Source organism: Peromyscus maniculatus, chromosome 4 (assembly GCF_049852395.1).
Source record: "Peromyscus maniculatus bairdii isolate BWxNUB_F1_BW_parent chromosome 4, HU_Pman_BW_mat_3.1, whole genome shotgun sequence".
Taxonomy (NCBI): Eukaryota; Metazoa; Chordata; class Mammalia; order Rodentia; family Cricetidae; genus Peromyscus; species Peromyscus maniculatus.
This window is the reverse complement of record NC_134855.1, coordinates 44,420,544-44,437,730: the sequence shown is the minus strand read 5'-3', so window position 1 is coordinate 44,437,730 and position 17,187 is coordinate 44,420,544. Positions and strand designations below refer to the sequence as shown.

General features: G+C 35.0%; 1 protein-coding gene across 4 annotated transcripts in view; it reads left to right on the top strand.

The window, feature by feature from the left end:
* Positions 1 to 17,187, top strand: part of Scn7a (sodium voltage-gated channel alpha subunit 7) — an 83,853-nt gene that overhangs the window by 15,086 nt on the left and 51,580 nt on the right. For all 4 annotated transcript variants that reach the window (XM_076569588.1, XM_015995999.3, XM_042275398.2 and 1 more), the window contains exons 2-5: positions 8,492 to 8,736; positions 13,044 to 13,162; positions 13,520 to 13,609; positions 15,156 to 15,284. In XM_076569588.1, the coding sequence (XP_076425703.1) occupies positions 8,506 to 8,736; positions 13,044 to 13,162; positions 13,520 to 13,609; positions 15,156 to 15,284 (569 nt within the window). In that variant the 5' untranslated portion in view covers positions 8,492 to 8,505. The remainder of the gene's footprint in view (positions 1 to 8,491; positions 8,737 to 13,043; positions 13,163 to 13,519; positions 13,610 to 15,155; positions 15,285 to 17,187) is intronic.

The following is a 17,187-nucleotide window of genomic DNA, read 5'->3' as shown; positions in this document are numbered from 1 at the left end:
GATTCATTTTTGTTATTGTCTCTTAATGCATATCATTCCTTAACTGCTTTCCAGATCTTGACTATTTTCTATCTTGTTAATATTTAAGCCATATAACTTAAAATACAGGTTAATACTAATCTTTTACTTCTAGATTCCTATCACAATTACAGTTATTTATAACTAGCTATTTTTTCAATGAATTGTATTTTAAATCATTTTATAACAAATGTCAGGGTTGCTGAGAAGATGGCTTGGTGGGTACTATGGTGCCAAACAAGCATAAGGACAAGGTCCCCTGTAAAAGCCAGGTTTTGTGGCATACTCCTATGATCCCAGAGCTTGGGATGGGGAGCACAAGGAGATTCTTGGGATCCCTAGACAGCCATTGTAGCTGAAATAGGAACTTTCTTGACTTTAAAAATGAAAGTGGAAAAGCTACTGAAAAAAGACATCCTAACATCACCTGGTCTCCATACACATCCACACAAGCACAAGCAATTTCACACACATATGCACACACATGCATACATCACACACATACATGCATACATACACACACCAAATGCACACACATCACATGCAGGTATGCATATGCACACACACACACACACACACACACACACACACACACACACACACACTAACAAAATAAAAAGGATTTCAGCCATTTTGCCAACACATAATCCTTTGTTAGAACCTGATTTCAATGCTGTCTCTCTATCATAATATACTATACATACATGTGTGCTAATGTATGCATGTGCAGGTTTGTACATAAAACACATGCACACGAATAGAACTAACTTATCTGTATCAACCTTCGGGTCCATATTTACAATTTCTTTGAATTTACACTTTTGGAAGTTTTTAGATATATTTCAAAGTCAAGAAGTCAAAAAGTCAAAAAATATTATCTCTCATTCCTAATATTTGAAATACTCTTTTCCATATTCCACAATATCTTTTTAAAGATCTGATAATCACTTTTAGCCAAGTTTTATAAACCCCTGTCACAGCCTCTGACCTATACTAGGAGTCAACTATTAGGGTTTAACCATTTCAAGGGATATTAGAGAGAACATCATCTACTTGCTACCACCTATTTCTATTTTAAATTAATTCCCCAAATACTCTGGTTTGTGAAGCATAAATAATTTATAGGAATCCTATCTAAAGTGCATTATATGGGATGAGGGGGAAGTGGCTACATTGGAGCTGTTCCAACATCTCAGAATCCTACATAGAAATGTAACAACTTATGCTACCAAGAGTTTCCCAGCATGTTTCTCTGCACGTTAGTCAACACTTTGTAAAACCAGGATTTTTATTATGTTTATTTATCTATTTATTTTATGTTATATATATTATGTTTATTTATTTATTTATCACATGGTATGTATATATGCATGTGTTTATGTGTTTGCATGTGTATGGATACACAAGTGTATGATTCATACACATGTGTATGTGCCAAAGGTTGACATTGACTATCTTCCTAGATTGCTCTCCACTTTATTTACCAAGAGGGGAAGCTCACTGAACCTAAAGATTGTATATTTGTCTAGTCCAGTTAGCCAGTTTGTCCATGGAACATCCTTTCTCTGCCTTCCAAACACTAAGATACAGGAGAACCATCATTCCTGTGGGGATCTGAACTGTCTTCACAATTGATTAACAAGCACTTTATATGCTGAGACATTTTTCCTGCCTCTCTATTATAAACTTTTGTTTAAAAATTCATGCATGCTTACTTTCAGAATCCTTTCAAGTTTTTAAATTTACACCTTAGTTTTACATTCAAATAATTAAGCTATCTAGAAATGGATCTGGTTGCAAAAGTGCAGGAGCCAAGATTCATGGGAACTTCTCAGTTCCACATCTTGCCATATGTGTTTCTGCAAACATGGAAAGTACAAAAAGAGAAAGCACCCCAAAACACTATACAAAACCCTCCCTGATGGCATAATGAGAACAGAGCAAATATGCAAACCTCACAGTGTTGTACAAAAACAGTATAGTTGTGTGAGCTGTATCTCACAGTCCCAGATCTTCAATGAGGTTGTGACTGGCAAGAAAAAAAAAATGAAAGCATGCCTGGTGGAAGAATAAAACTGATGTAAAGTGACTGCCAGGGAGAATGCAAAAATACTGGAGGAAAAGGCATTTTACACAGCCATTCCTTGAATAATTTCACTTCCCCACTCCAATTTGAAAGGCACTCCTCAATATCTACAAATCTGCCACCTGCCAATGCTTCAAATTATGCTTAACGATAACAACAAAAGTAGCACCGAGAAAAATAAAATTACCATGCCAGATTAAAAGCCAACTTTAAACATTCTTCCTTACTTCCATGAGGAGAATGGGGCTCAGCTAAGTCCACAGTCAGTATCAAGTGGCAAAGCCACTTCACTGAGCGTTCACATTCTTCAGCCTCAGCGAGCCAAACATACAGTGTGGGGCACCAAGCCTCACACTGTTGCTGCTTTTGCCAGCCAAGCTGCTAAAAGGTGCTGCAAAAACTTCTGGCGCCTGCAAAAAAACGATTACCCAAGGTCCTACCTCCTTTATGTCTTTTGATCCAAGTGAAAAATCTTGAAGTTGTCTGGTGATATATTGTGCACCGAAATAAAGTTTGTCTGGGGATCAGAGGACAGAGCCAGCCACTAAATTAGACATAGAGGTCAGGAAGTGGTGGCACACACCTTTAATCCTATTACTCGGGAGGCAGAGCCACACTGGGCTAGATGAGAGACACAGAACCAGGTAGTGGTGACACATGCCTTTAATCCCAGGAAGTAATATGGCAAGACACAGAAAGGTATGTAGGGCGTGAGGAAATAGGAACTCACTCTCTTGAAGCAGAGGACTTTGTAGAGGTAAGCTAGTGACTGGCTGTTCTGATTTTTTAGCTTTCACCCCAATATCTGGCTCTGGGTTTTTTATTATTAGATCTTTAGGACTCGTGTTACAAACTGGTGCATTTAGTTGACTTCCCCAAAGCATAGAATTATTTGTAGCTAAATGAAGCCAGGTAAGTTCTTCTCCCAATTACCTAGCTCTTCCTTTTTGCTTGTTGATCAGGGAGTTTCCTACCATGATTTATAGAATTACCAATTCCCCAAATCCAGAGAGTTGAATCCAGAGAGTGGATTTCATGATAGCAGTCTCTTGTCCTTTTGTCCTTATTTGGGGTTTTTTGGTTAAGCATATCCCAATGTAAATCTAAGCAAAACTGAGTAAACATTGCTCTTCACCAATTACTCAGCTGTGCCATAATGGAGCAGTCATAGAAGAGACAGAGATACACTTACTCTTTGGTAAAATGGTGCTCACAAGGACAATATGAAAGAAAATGAGATAATTTGAAATTTTTGTCTCAGAAATGGCAGTCATTCAACAGAAGTGCCCATAATTACAGTCTCCACAGTATTTTGATAAATTTGTCCTTATCAAATTTTAAATTCAAGAATATTTTCTGTAAGAATATACTCCATACCCTTTTTGATTCTTAAGAGAAAAGGATTCCATTTTACTGAACAGTCTAAAATGTTATAAAACTGCAACTTGTCAAGAGTGCAACCGTGAGTTGAATGTGATACTGTTATTGCCAAAAGCTGACTCTAGCTATTCAGTATTTTAGAAAGGCCAGCTAATGGACAGATTAACTATTAATTTTTGTTTTCTTAGGCATTGATGCTGTATTAAGATAGCTCAACAGAAAGCATAGTGCCTGGAGCATATTATATAAATTTCCCACAGAAATGCTTTTACGGAATTATGTTTTAATGATTAATAATTCAGTTCGCACTCTACCATCTAAAAGTCAGAGGCCTGCCAGTTCCATTTGATAAATGTTTGCACTGCCTTGCAGTGCATAGAAGACAAATGCCTACTGTCCATTCATTCCTTTAGTCAACAATTCGGTATACTTTCTTTCAGTGTCAGATTAACTGCTAAAAGAATCATTGGAGATAAGTTGCTGCACTGAGGGGCATAATGAGCCCCAATAAATTCCCAATATATGGTGGCTCAGGGATTCTGTGTTATCTGACTTAATCTTACAGCATTTTACACTGCATATATATGAAGGATCCCAAATACTGGAAATTTTTCTGATGGTCCCTATCTGTTATCTAATAAAACAAGTCATCATTGGATTATTTAACAAGAAGTGGTACAGAAAAGGAAAGGCTACATTTGGACTGTACGATAAGAAAACGGACTGGCAAATTGAATCTTGAGGTTTCAGTGAAATGTGTCTAGACTATTTCCATTAATGACAGCATCATATAATGGCTGGAAATATCTCTTTCATGTCTAATGCTAATAAATGTAATTTTAATATACATGAGTTTAATACTGTTGGCTAGCCATCTAAGTGCTTCTAAAAGCAATAAATAGAGGAATTATTTTAGGATGGGTGTTATGGTACTGTAAGTCCAGCTATTTTGAATATTTTAAATTTCTAATCCTTAAGTCTCAGCTAATCTTTATCCTGTGATTTCATGCAAAAGAATGATAACGTTAAATTTGATAAAAGTATCTTACTTAACATTTGATTGTTCCAAGATTACATTATATTGACATTATCAATCAATATTTGTATCCATTGCAAATGTCTCACCCAACTATCAATAATTGCATGCTTCCTATTATTACTTAAGATGAGGCATGATGCCCACATCAACTCATTCAATTTTAGAAGACACTTTATCTTAAAAGCAAATCTGTCCTGCTATTGGCTCATTGATTCTAGTTCCTCTTCTGTGATAATACGGGAATCTAGTTTCTCTTCCACTTGAAATCCTTCAGATACTTGGAAACAATGAGTTTCCGCTTTGTGCTTTTTCTCCGTCACTTTGACATACCCTTCATTCTTTTTATACAAACTCTCCACAATGTCATTTTACTTTAATCAAAAAGGTTTCGTTCCGGTTTACCCATTACTGAACAGAGAAGGATAGCCTCTCCATCATCTATCAGCACAGTCTAAGTTTATATTATCTTTCTTGGCAAGAGAAATTGGTATTGACTTGATATTAATATTGATATTGATATTGATATTAAGTAAGACATATTAACAGTTATCTCTGCTACAAAGCCTATCTCTTCCCTGTTGTACTTGTACAGATGGGTCCATTTAGTACAGACTTCTGTGTCTTATATACACTGTCATTATATATAATTATATTACATTTGATCCACATACCAAATTTTATCACAAATAAAATTCCTTTTAAGAGGTTAGAGAGATGGTTCAGTTGTTAAGTTCACCAACTGCTCATCCAGCGGACCTAAATTTGATTCCCAGATTTGACGGTGGCTAACAACCATCTCTAATTTCAGTTCCAAGGAGTTCCATTGCTCTCTTCTGAACTCCACAGACACTACATGTATATATGGTACATAGACATATAGGCAGGCAAAATATTCATACACATAAAATTAAAATTAAATCTCAGAAAAGTTTATATTGATTTCTTATCTATTATGTGTCTATTACTGTACTGAACTTTTTGTCAAGGTGTATAATTTTATCTTTAATTCAAGAAAGAATCTCAGTGGTATGACTGAAAAATCAAGTTAAAATATATAATTAACTTGATTGAGATCTCCATAAACAATAGGAGCAATTTCAAATTTGAATGTCAATCTACCCAATTTCAAGCTTTGTGGTTTTATTTGTTTCATTTATTTCTACTAGGTCATTTCTCACCACAACCTAGTTTATCAGTTCAAAAGTCACATATGATAACATGGGGTTGAATGGGTCTTAGTTACTGTTCAAAGTGGCTTTGGGGGCAATCTTTATAAACCTATGGTATTGCAATATTTTCTAGCATGTATGTTTTTATATGTTGAATCATGTTATATTTTATTTTATTATAAATTTTGATATTTTATTTTATTTTTCACTGTTAAGTAAGCAAGGCTCATGTTAAAAATCTAAAGCACAAACATTGTCAGTGTGTGTGAATGTAAAAAAAAGGTCCTTGACATGTTTCTGATTTATTAATTCATTTATTCTAAAGAATTGAGCTAAACATGGGCATTCACCTATTTTCTTCTTTACTTTATAAATAAAAGGAGTACTTAAGAAATAGCAAGGCAACATTAGATAATGCTTGACAACAGAAAGAAACAAGTGAACACTAAAAACATAAAAAGAACATTCAGTGATTCCTTTGGGGCTCAAGCCATATTATATCATGATATAGTAATAGTAATTAACATTTAATATTACAAGCATCAGTCATTAATAAACCAGTTTATGTACAAAGATGTCTTTGCTGAATATAATTTTATAAAACTCATTAAGCATTGTTTACTAAAAATTTCAAGAGAAAACCTGCAACATGAATCACATTTATTCAAAGCACTTTGACAGCCCACAGTAAATTTTAAGATGTGAATGTTATTATTTTTATAGCATGAGTCTGTGCAGGTGGGTGATTCTTAAGAACCTTTTAAAAAGTATCAGTTTTATGAACATATTGAACAAGATATTTGGAAAATAACTTTATGTTGAGGTGAGTTGATCCTGTGGGTGGGAGAGATTCTGTAGGACTGGAGAAAACTTCTAGGTACAGTGAGCAGTTTTTCATTTTATAGCATTCATAAAGGATGAGAGCTCCATATAGCTATATGCTCACCCTCCTGCCAGGGTTCTCTCTTTGGAGTTATTCCACACCTAGGCACTGGCCATTTTTGAGGATGCTGGTGTAGACAAACACTAATGTGAATGTATCTTTCTGTGATCAAAAGAAGCTACTTCAAGGGAAAAGGAATTCATTAGCTTGAAAAGAACAATAGAGCACATTTTTATTTACATATTTTTGAGATAGAGATAATAAGTAAATATGGAAATCTATGTTCACAATACCTCAGAAAGGGAAACTTCCTCAATGTCCTCCAGCTAATGAATGGGTCATGAGAATGTGTTACATATACAATGTAATTGTGTGTCATGCAGAAAAGGGTTCATGACACAGAGAAAAAAATGTCATGAGTAATTTTCTAGTCATGAATTCGTGACTTTGTTTTTTCTTTTATTATTTTGCATTTTCTTTTTTTGGCATTTTTCGTTAGATTTTTTTCATATAATATACTCTGATTTTTCCCTCTCCCAACTTCTCCAAAATCCTCCACACTTTCCCAGCTCTACACCCTTACTTTTTCTTTCTCTTTAAAAAAACAAAAAAGATTAAGATATTAAAGAGTTTTTGTCATAATTGTGAAAGAAAATAAATTTTTCTGTGTTGCTTTATTGGTGAAATACGCACAAAAACATCCAAGAGAAGAAAGTATTTTAGAACTGTAGTTTTAAATATCCACATACAGGGAGTGATGCAACCCCAATGCATTCACCAAGAGTGTTTGTATAACATTGGAGAAAGGCAGAATTTTAAGGATATGAGAGTTAGAATGTGGTCCAAATGTGACCCATGTTCCTGGAGACATACTTTCCAAGCATGAGCAAGGCTCTGGGTTCATCCTTACACCACTAAAAGGCAACGGTGATGACAACAACTCACAGGCAGGGATTAGGGTAAAGAAAGTAATCCAAATCTAAACACAAGAACAATGGGGCCCAGTACCATTGGAGGCCATTAAAAACAGTTTACAGTTATATGTAGTGCATAGGACATAATTATATTTGACCATTAAAAGAATTCTTATACCCTTAAAAGTTTTCTGTTACAGTGGAGAAGTGGAGAGAAACCAATAGAATTAAAAGAATTCTAGGAAGGACTAAATGAAATTACAAATGAGAATAATATTAAGTATGATAAAATTCAAAACAGCATATAGCTCTATAAACGTGAGGTGTGATCTCTTTAAATGTACCTACTCAGTTTGGTGGTCTCTATTTTTTTTTAATATCTTGAATTATAAATTTAAATTTTGAGACCATAAAATTCTATATGGTCCAGAGAATGATCCATAATATTCTTATTTTTGATTTTGAATGAGTTGAGTCTAGCAGGTATATAAGAAAGCAAAAATAAAAGGATAAATATTAGCAAGAGATGAAAGGAAATGAATAATTAGATGATAGGAGAGAGAGAGAGACAGAGAGAGAGAGAGAGAGAGAGAGAGAGAGAGAGAGAGACAGAGAGAGAGAGCATTAAATCAAATCAAAAGAGGAAGCAGAAATCAGTTGGAGAAGCCCCATTGAAGTTGTCAGCTAAAGCAATAGATTGATAGTGCCAGGTGGAGCAGTATCTCAGGTATACTGCTCAAGTATAATAATAAAGAAAATAGCAACAGAGAAATCACATCATAGAAAGGGTTTACAACATCGAGCAGAAACCAACTGAGGTCATTGAGGTTATTCAGGTAGTCAGCTGGGGCTCCGGAGTATAAGTTAAGACAACCATGCTTGGCTCTGAAGTGGTAGGGGACAGCCCCACTTACAGAGCTTGTCACTTAGTTCAAGGAGTAGGTGACAATTTACTGATATAATGACTTACCAAATTTTATATACTTACTTTTATTTTTACAGGCACAAAATTGAAGATGCTGACGTCACCAGAGCCAAAGGGCCTTATCCCCTTTACGGCAGAGTCACTTGAACTCATTGAAAATCATGTTGCTAAAAAATGCAACGAAGAGCATGAAGAAGATTTAAAACCAAGCCCTTATTTGGAAGCTGGCAAAGAACTGCCATTTACCTATGGAACCCTTCCCCAAGGAATGGTGTCTGAGCCCTTGGAAGATATGGATCCATATTACTATGTTAAGAGAAATGTAAGGATTAATCATCATTATTGAAACTATATTTTTATTAGTTTATTTTCAGCCACTTAAAATATAATTGACATAAGAATAATAAAATAATAGAGAAAGAGCTTTTTCATAATGTATTTTATGTGGGGATAACATATTAAAGATAGTTAATAAATCTGATATAACATCTGAGTATTGTATTCAGGTTAGTGAATTTAGCATATGTACTGCTATTCCTTAATATAAATGGCTTTTTGTAGAAATATGCTAATTATCTTTTTCTGATTATCAATTTTAAAATAATCATAAAATAATTAGAATATGGCAGCAATTTCAGACACCTGGATAATTTACTCACTAGTCAGAATAGTGCATCCAAAATATATTTTTTATATTCACTCATTCATATATTCATAAATTCAAACCTATCTCATTTGCAAAAAGACCTACAGATTATGTACACACACATACACACACACACACACACACACAAACACACATACACACTCCCAGAAAAAAAACACAAAATACTAAGTATGAGAATGAGTTCTGTTAGAAAATTCAGAAATCTATGTGGATTGAGGAAGCCAGAAGAGTTTTCATTCCAAGAGCACAATTCGGGGGCTGGAGAAATGTCTCTGCCGTGAAGAACACAGGCTGCTCTTTCAGAGGTTATGATTTTGAATGCCAGCACCCGCAGAGCAGCTCACAACTTTCTGTAACTCTAGTCCTGGCGAAGGTGAAGCCCTCTTTTGTTCACCCTGGGCACTAGGCACACACATGGTTCATGGGTACAAGAAGCCAAAACAGCTATACACACAAAATAAGAAAATGAATTTAAGGTAAAACTTGAGTTACAGCTTGCAGAATACTTGGAATTCTAATAAAGACAAGGTAGGACCTTTTTTGGGCAAGTGGACGGGCAGCAGCCAAGATTGATTCTGTAAGGGGACGTAGAGAGGGCAGTGCTACTGCTGGAAACTCAGTCATGTTGCCGACGGTGGCAGAGGTGAGATCGTGGTGATCTTGACACGGACTTGCGGTGATCAAAGGACCTAGGGCATGGCGGTGGCAGTTCAAGAAAACTAATCTAGCAGCTTTCTAAATTAGAAGAGAAAAGATCAAAAGAGGAAACAGAAGGGAGAGCAAAGGAGAGGGAGAAATGGGTAGGGAGAGAAGGTGATGAGGGAGAAGAGGAAGGGGTGAAAATGGGGAAAAGAGGAAGAGATAGAGAAATGAAGAGGGGCCAGGGAAAGAGCGATATGTTATTTTTAGTTAACCTAGTGTATGCACGGATATACCTTAATATAAATGGGTTTTGTTGAGATACAATGATTACTATCCTCTAATTATCAATTTTAAAGTAATCATAAAAGTTTTGATTATGGGAGAGGGAGAGAGGGGAGGACGGAAGGAGGGAGACAAAAAGAGAGAGGAGGGGGAAGAACCCTGCTGTCCAGTGTCCTATGTAATATCGGGAGAAGGAACAGCAAGTTATGACTAATGGATAGTGCCAGTGTTTACAACTTGGAAGAGTGAAGTTGCTACCGACAAAAATTAAAGTGTATTAAAATGGGGAAATATGAGGATTCTCTACTGGTATTTTGATAGTCATGTATAAAAGTCACTGATGTTATCTAATGAGGAAATCAAATGGAATTAAAGTCTGTGGAGAACACACACACACACACACACACGCTGCACAGCTACACCTCTGTAATACTGTCATGGTAAAAGTGTCACTTGCATTATTTTGAGAACATTTTAGTTAAAATGTAAATTAGGTCCTCATCTGAGTTATTTCATCACTCACTTTTTGGTGTGCTTAGGTCATAATGGCAGTAACCTTAGGAAAGGTTGTTGCTAAAGCAGCGGTCTGAGAACTGTGTATGCAGAACCTGTATGCAGACATGCTGGGAGGAGGAGCTTCCTTGTTAAAGACAAAACAAGGTCTTAAGAAACAACAAATACTTCATGGCAGACCATGTGCCTGGGAGTAGTTGGCCAACACAAAACAGACAGCGTGTGTTTTTTTAATTTAATAATTTTCAATTATTTTTATGTGTGCATATTGTCCTGCTATTTTTTGTCCTTTTTTTCCCTTCTTTTGATTTGTTTTTACTATTTCCTTTTTTGTTTTCTTTTTTGAAACAGAGAGAAAGACATGAAGTTGGGTGCTTAGGGAGGTGGGGACGATGTGGGAGAAGTTAGGACAGGGGAAAGAATATGTTCAAAACTTATTGGATTAGAAGTAAAATAAAAGTCTAAAAACTCACATAAAGAAAAGAAATGAAGCCGGGCGGTGGTGGCGCACGCCTTTAATCCCAGCACTCGGGAGGCAGAGGCAGGCGGATCTCTGTGAGTTCGAGGCCAGCCTGGGCTACCAAGTGAGTCCCAGGAAAGGCGCAAAGCTACACAGAGAAACCCTGTCTCGAAAAAACCAAAAAAAAAAAAAAAAAAAAAAAAAAAAAAGAAAAGAAATGAAAATAAAATAGGATTCAGAGTTATTCATGGCCCTAGCTGTTATGAAGTACCTGGGGGAAAACCTGCAAGGATGTCTCATGCTGTAAGTTCTCTTTTCACTAAAGTCAGCTCTTCTGAATATCTGGGTTATATCTGGCTTATTCTCTTCAAGACAGCATAGGAATCAATAATCATAAAAATAAAAAACAATTGCAGCACAATCCGAAATTACTTCTCCCTTCACAATGACAAACACATCTGTTGTATTTCCCATGACGTTTGCAATTGTTCTGGAAGCTACCATGGAAAGTAGACTTTAAACAATCATGTTTATTTCTTGTGGTGTTTAGTTTATTTAAGTGGAGCTGGAAGAATCATTTCAATAGCAGAACCAAACCCATATGGCTGCATGTTGAAGTGCACTTTTCTAAGAACCGAGGCACAGAGTAACTAGGTAGAGCTGACATGCAGGCAGAAGTGTTGGCAGTTGTTCATCCTTGTAATTTCTTTTTTATATGCATCTGTCAATATAAAGAGCAATAAGTCATAGCCTTTGTATTACTATCATTGACTACATGTGTCTATTTTGGTGTATATAATATTACTTCTAAGGCCAGACCTGGTGGCCAGGTTGTAATAGTTGTTAGACAAAAATATTGCAAATTCAAGTCTTCTGTGGTCTAGAGTGTGAGTTCAAGTCCAGCCTGGACAACGTAATGAAACCCAGTATCAAAAGAAAAAAGAATTTAAAGAGCCTCAGGATAAAGAGTGGATGAGACTTTGCCTAGCATATGTGAGGTGCTTGATATGATCTCTATTAGAAAGAAAAAGAATTAATGCCCTATTTTGATTTTTTTACAATACCTTTTATCTTACTATGTATCATATGTTATGTTTTAAAATATGCCATCTTATCTCATAATTTTCAGAATACTTACTACTTACAATAATTTTTTCAGTGTTAAGGGGCTCAAACTCAGCTTCCTGAAGGCTAAGCAAACACTCACCAAGTTACATCAACAGACAAAATATGTCTGTGCACACCCCACAACTAATAATTTCACTGAAGGGACATATATAGTTAATATACATACACTTATACTTTCAATGATAATATATATATATATATATATATATATATATCCATGTACACAAGCCAACATGTATATATGCATACATAACACACTTATATATGGATCAATTTTAATTTTAGAATATTTCTGTTCTTTTAATATCCAAAGTCTTTGTGTTTATGTTACATAATTTACTATTTTTAGAAAGATTCATGTCAGTAATACCAAATAAATTTGATTTTTCAAGCAGTAATTTTTAGGATTTACTTTTTACTTGTTTTATTTTTAAATACATTTTAATTAAAATAGAAATGCATCACATTTCCTCCCTCCTCCAGCCCCTCCCACATAAATAATTTAAATGATTGATGTGATATTTTAAAACATTGGCTCTTTGCTTTTGTAATAGTACGTTGATTTTCCCTGGTATAAAATTAAAAATTTCACATTCATTTAGTTGAAATATAGCCGTCTGATACCTTTAAGTGCAAATCCATGAGCTATCTAGAGTGCTTTCTATTACATTAGTTCAGCTGGGAGACAGGCCTGTGATACCATGGCCAGTGACTTTCCTAAGCATACAACCAGCATAACAAAATAAATCGGTGAGCTACCAGGTAAGTCTAAATATAAACAACAAAACCATAAAACCCACTTCATTTTTACTTTGACTATAATTAGATATCAAAGCCAAGGAAAATATGAGTGAATTTCAGTCTGCTGAGCACTGGTAATGTTGTTTAAGTTCTTTATTCTTAATGAACTGCATTTTTTCCCTGTGGTTTCTTACAGACTTTCATCGTCTTAAACAGAAGCAGAGTTATCTTCAGGTTCAATGCCATTTCCATCTTCTGCACACTGTCTCCTTTCAGCTCTCTCAGAAGAGTAGCTATCAAGGTTTTGGTGAATCCATATCCTTTCCAAGGGTGGTTGGCTGTGTCTTCAATGCACAAATAAGTCCAGATGTTCCGTTATTCAACTGCTGCTGCAGAACTCTTCGTTCTCATTGGTACTTTATGTCATCATATTAAAGACTGGGTTTTTCTTGGTTAATTTTATAGTGTTTGAAAACACATGGAAAAGAAGAGTTTAATAAAACAGTCAAAATAGTTAACAAATGTTAATCCTTATTTTACAATATAAATACATGTATTTTTAATATTTACAAAAGGATCTTATCCCTTGTCCTTGTATTTATAAATGCAATTTATACAAATAGGTCTTTTCTAATGTAATTTATTGCGCATTATTCCTTGACCATGGCTTACCCTTTTTCGCCTGCTGATTTTAATTAGCGTCCTTACTGACAGCATGCTTATGAGCATGAATAATCCACCAGAATGGATACTGACAGTACAGTAAGTAATTAGTTTTATTATATGTATAAAATATATAGTAAAGTATATATTTATATATACATTAAGTTACTTAGTTTTACTATATATAAAATAATCTATAATTATATTATTGTTTTTAGCATTTTTACTGTTATTATAATATATTAAAATATAAAATATGGATTGAAACATAATAAATTTAACTTTTTTAACTTGTTTTAAAAAAATTATGAAGACAAGAGATTTATTTTGGTCACAGCTTTGAAGGTTCAGGATACAGCACCTCTGCTGTTAGGTTTCAGTTTTAGGTAGGTTGTCTCTGCTACATTAAACTGTGGCTCATGGAAAAAGCAGGAGTTCTTTTAGAAGCAGTAGTTCATATCTTGATACCATAAGGCAATGAATTAAGTGAAGCCAGCCTCAACTTTTCTATGATTCCTCTTGTGAGTCCTGTGGAAACAGGTGGTCAGGGACCTCAGTGACACACGGATCCCTAAATAGGCCCCATATCTTTAAGATTCCATTAACTCTTACATCACCAAAATGGGAGCAAGTTCCCAATAAGTAGAGCCTGGGAGGACAATCCACAGTTTAATATTTCTATTTTTATATACAGGTGTATTTGTGGGGCATACTGATATGAGCACCATGACTGACTTTCTAAATAAAACCAAACATAAGCATATGTCAATTTGAGGATTTTTCTGTCCTTTCATTATTCGTACTTAGATTTTTGTAAGTGTTGTTTTTATTCATGCTGGCTGTGTAACTCTTATTTGTCTTCTGTCTCAGACTCTTGAGTCCTGGAATTATAAGTGAATATTATCAGTTTAAATATCTATGGCTCTACCTAGACTAAGGGTTTAATTATAATAATTGGAATGTTTAGGTCTTTTGCTATCTGTCCAAACTATGGTATCATATGATTAGGATTCACCTCATGTTTGATTTCTTTCTTATTGAAAGTTTTATTTATTTCCATTCATTAATAAATTGTCAGTTTTATACTTTTCACTGTCCATGAAAATCTGAAGAGTCTGGTTTTCAGTAGACTAATGGGAAAGCACATTAAATTTTTTTTTCTTTTAGGAAATAAGGCTTCTCGACAATAACTTTGAACTTCAGCTCTATTCAGAACAGCTGTGTGTGTGTGTGTGTGTGTGTGTGTGTGTGTGTGTGTGTGTGTCCTTGAACACATTTGTATTAAATTAGGGTTTAATTAGTTATGTTAAAATCTGTATTAGGGGTATAGTTGATATTTTCATAATTTATCTACATACTATGAAGAGATTATGTACAACCTCTGAGTTGGGACTATTGGGAAAAGCATCTTTGGGAAAAAGTCATCAAATTCACACAGGCATCACTGAAGGGCTCTCTACAGGTTCAAGGGGAACAGGTTCCTTGATCCTTGTCTGATTGACTGTTTCTACCCTTCTAACAGATAAAATTTTACTTTACAGATAACTTGTTTTCCATAATGGGTGGCTGTCATAAACATAAAGTTTCAGAGCTGAAAATATACTATTCTCAAGAATTAACATTTGTGTGATTTTTTTTTCTTCAGGAACACTTTGCTTGGGATTTACACGTTTGAAATACTTGTAAAAGTCATTGCAAGAGGTGTCTGGGCAGGGTCGTTTTCCTTCCTTGGGGATCTATGGAACTGGCTTGATTTCAGCGTAACTTTGTTTGAGTGAGTAGATTTTCACATTGCAAACATTTTAATGATTCCAGTTATCACGAGTCCCTCAGACAACTGTTTCTGGGTGTCCATTGCAAATTAAAGTAATAGATAGTTTGCTATGTTGTAGAAAAGTGAAATGTATTACAAGAACACATTGTAAGTGGTTTTTAATTTTATTTATTTTTTAAACTTATAAGTAACTTAATTTCACATATCAGCTATGGATTCCCCCATCCTCCCTCCTCCCACCTCGCAACCCTCCCCCTCAAACCACCCTCCACTCCCACCTCCTCCAAGGCAAGGTCTCCCTTGGGGAGTCAGCCCAGCCTGGCAGACTCAGCCTGAACTGTTAGGAAGGCCCCTAGGCAGTGGAGCCAGAACTTGTCCTTGGTGCGTGAACTGACTTTTTATTTTTGTTTTTGAGGGTTTTTTGTTTTTGTTTTTGTTTTTTTGTTTTTTTTTAGAATACACAGATGTGTCATTTATTTTTTGATATTGAAATTCTCTGTCAATAACAAGATTGATAAATTCCATAAATATTTACAGTTATTAACAGCTACATCTATAACTACAAAATAAAAAAATCAGAGTATGAAGTATATAGAACATTAACTTAGTTTCCCACAGCAGTGAACCCAGATATAAGTACAGCTATTGATGACACATGAAAACACTTTTTATCCCAGGGTTCTCTCTATGCTTTTCCACTATATATTGTCTTATTGCTGAATTAGATTGATGTGGACATTGTGTAATTCCTTACCACACTTATAATGATATTTTCCTCCACAGATACATTCTTTTAGGTGTGTACATCAGTATTTATATTCAGTAATCATTCACTAAGTGTAGAATAAGTATTAAGGAAAAATAATAAATAGCAAGGTAACATTTCTGGTCTTTTGGTCTATGCTAAGTTAATGTCTGAGGACAAGAAAGGCAAGAGTGAGACATGATTATAATATATTCAGACTTGAATTTGATATCACCATGTTCCTTGCTTATGTATCAGTTCTAGTACTGGAACTTTTTGATTCCCAATGGTCAAAATAGCCATATGGTTACAGACTCTCACAGTCCCAAAACCTCACAAGGACCTCTTCTGGACATGTCATAATCTACACTCAATGTGGGAACTACTTGCCATAGTTGTCATTTATTTTTAAATTAATCACAACTAGTATTTATATGAGGGGCTGGGAAGATGGCTCCATAGGTACAGTGATTTCTGAGTAAACATGATGACAGAGTTCAGATGCCCCAAATCCTCAGAAAACTAAGCTGATTAAGCATGGCAGTCTATTTGTAATCCTAACACTCAATAGGCAAAGACAAAGGATTCTTAGGACACGTTGGCTAGCTTTATTAGCTGAATTAGCAAGCTCCAGATTCACTGAGACCCTGCCTCAGTAAATAAAGGACTGATTAAAGAAAACATCTGATATCAACCTCTAGCTGTTATACATACATAAACATAAGTACATACATATGTGAATATGCAAATGGACAAAGACACACACTGACTTCTCATCAAAAGTATATTTTGTTCATTCAGTCACTGCATCTGACATTCCCATTACAACAGAAATTTCCACTGGAAAGCATTGACCAAGACTGTATTTATCCTCTGTCCTAAGTCCAAACTTTGTACATCAATTTTTGCATTGATATATTGTTTCTTTGCTTTACATTTTAGCTAAGGCAATGCTTATGTTTTCTATTGATCACACAAAAGATTTATTGTAAAACGTCTCAAAGTGCATTGGCATCATACTGGTACATGAGAATCTGATACTAATTTTGATTAATTAAGTTTTATTCTAGAACATTTCCAATAAGCAATATAAGACTCTCATATAACACAAGTTAATTTTCTAACAACTTACATATGAAAATTACAAGAATTTGAATA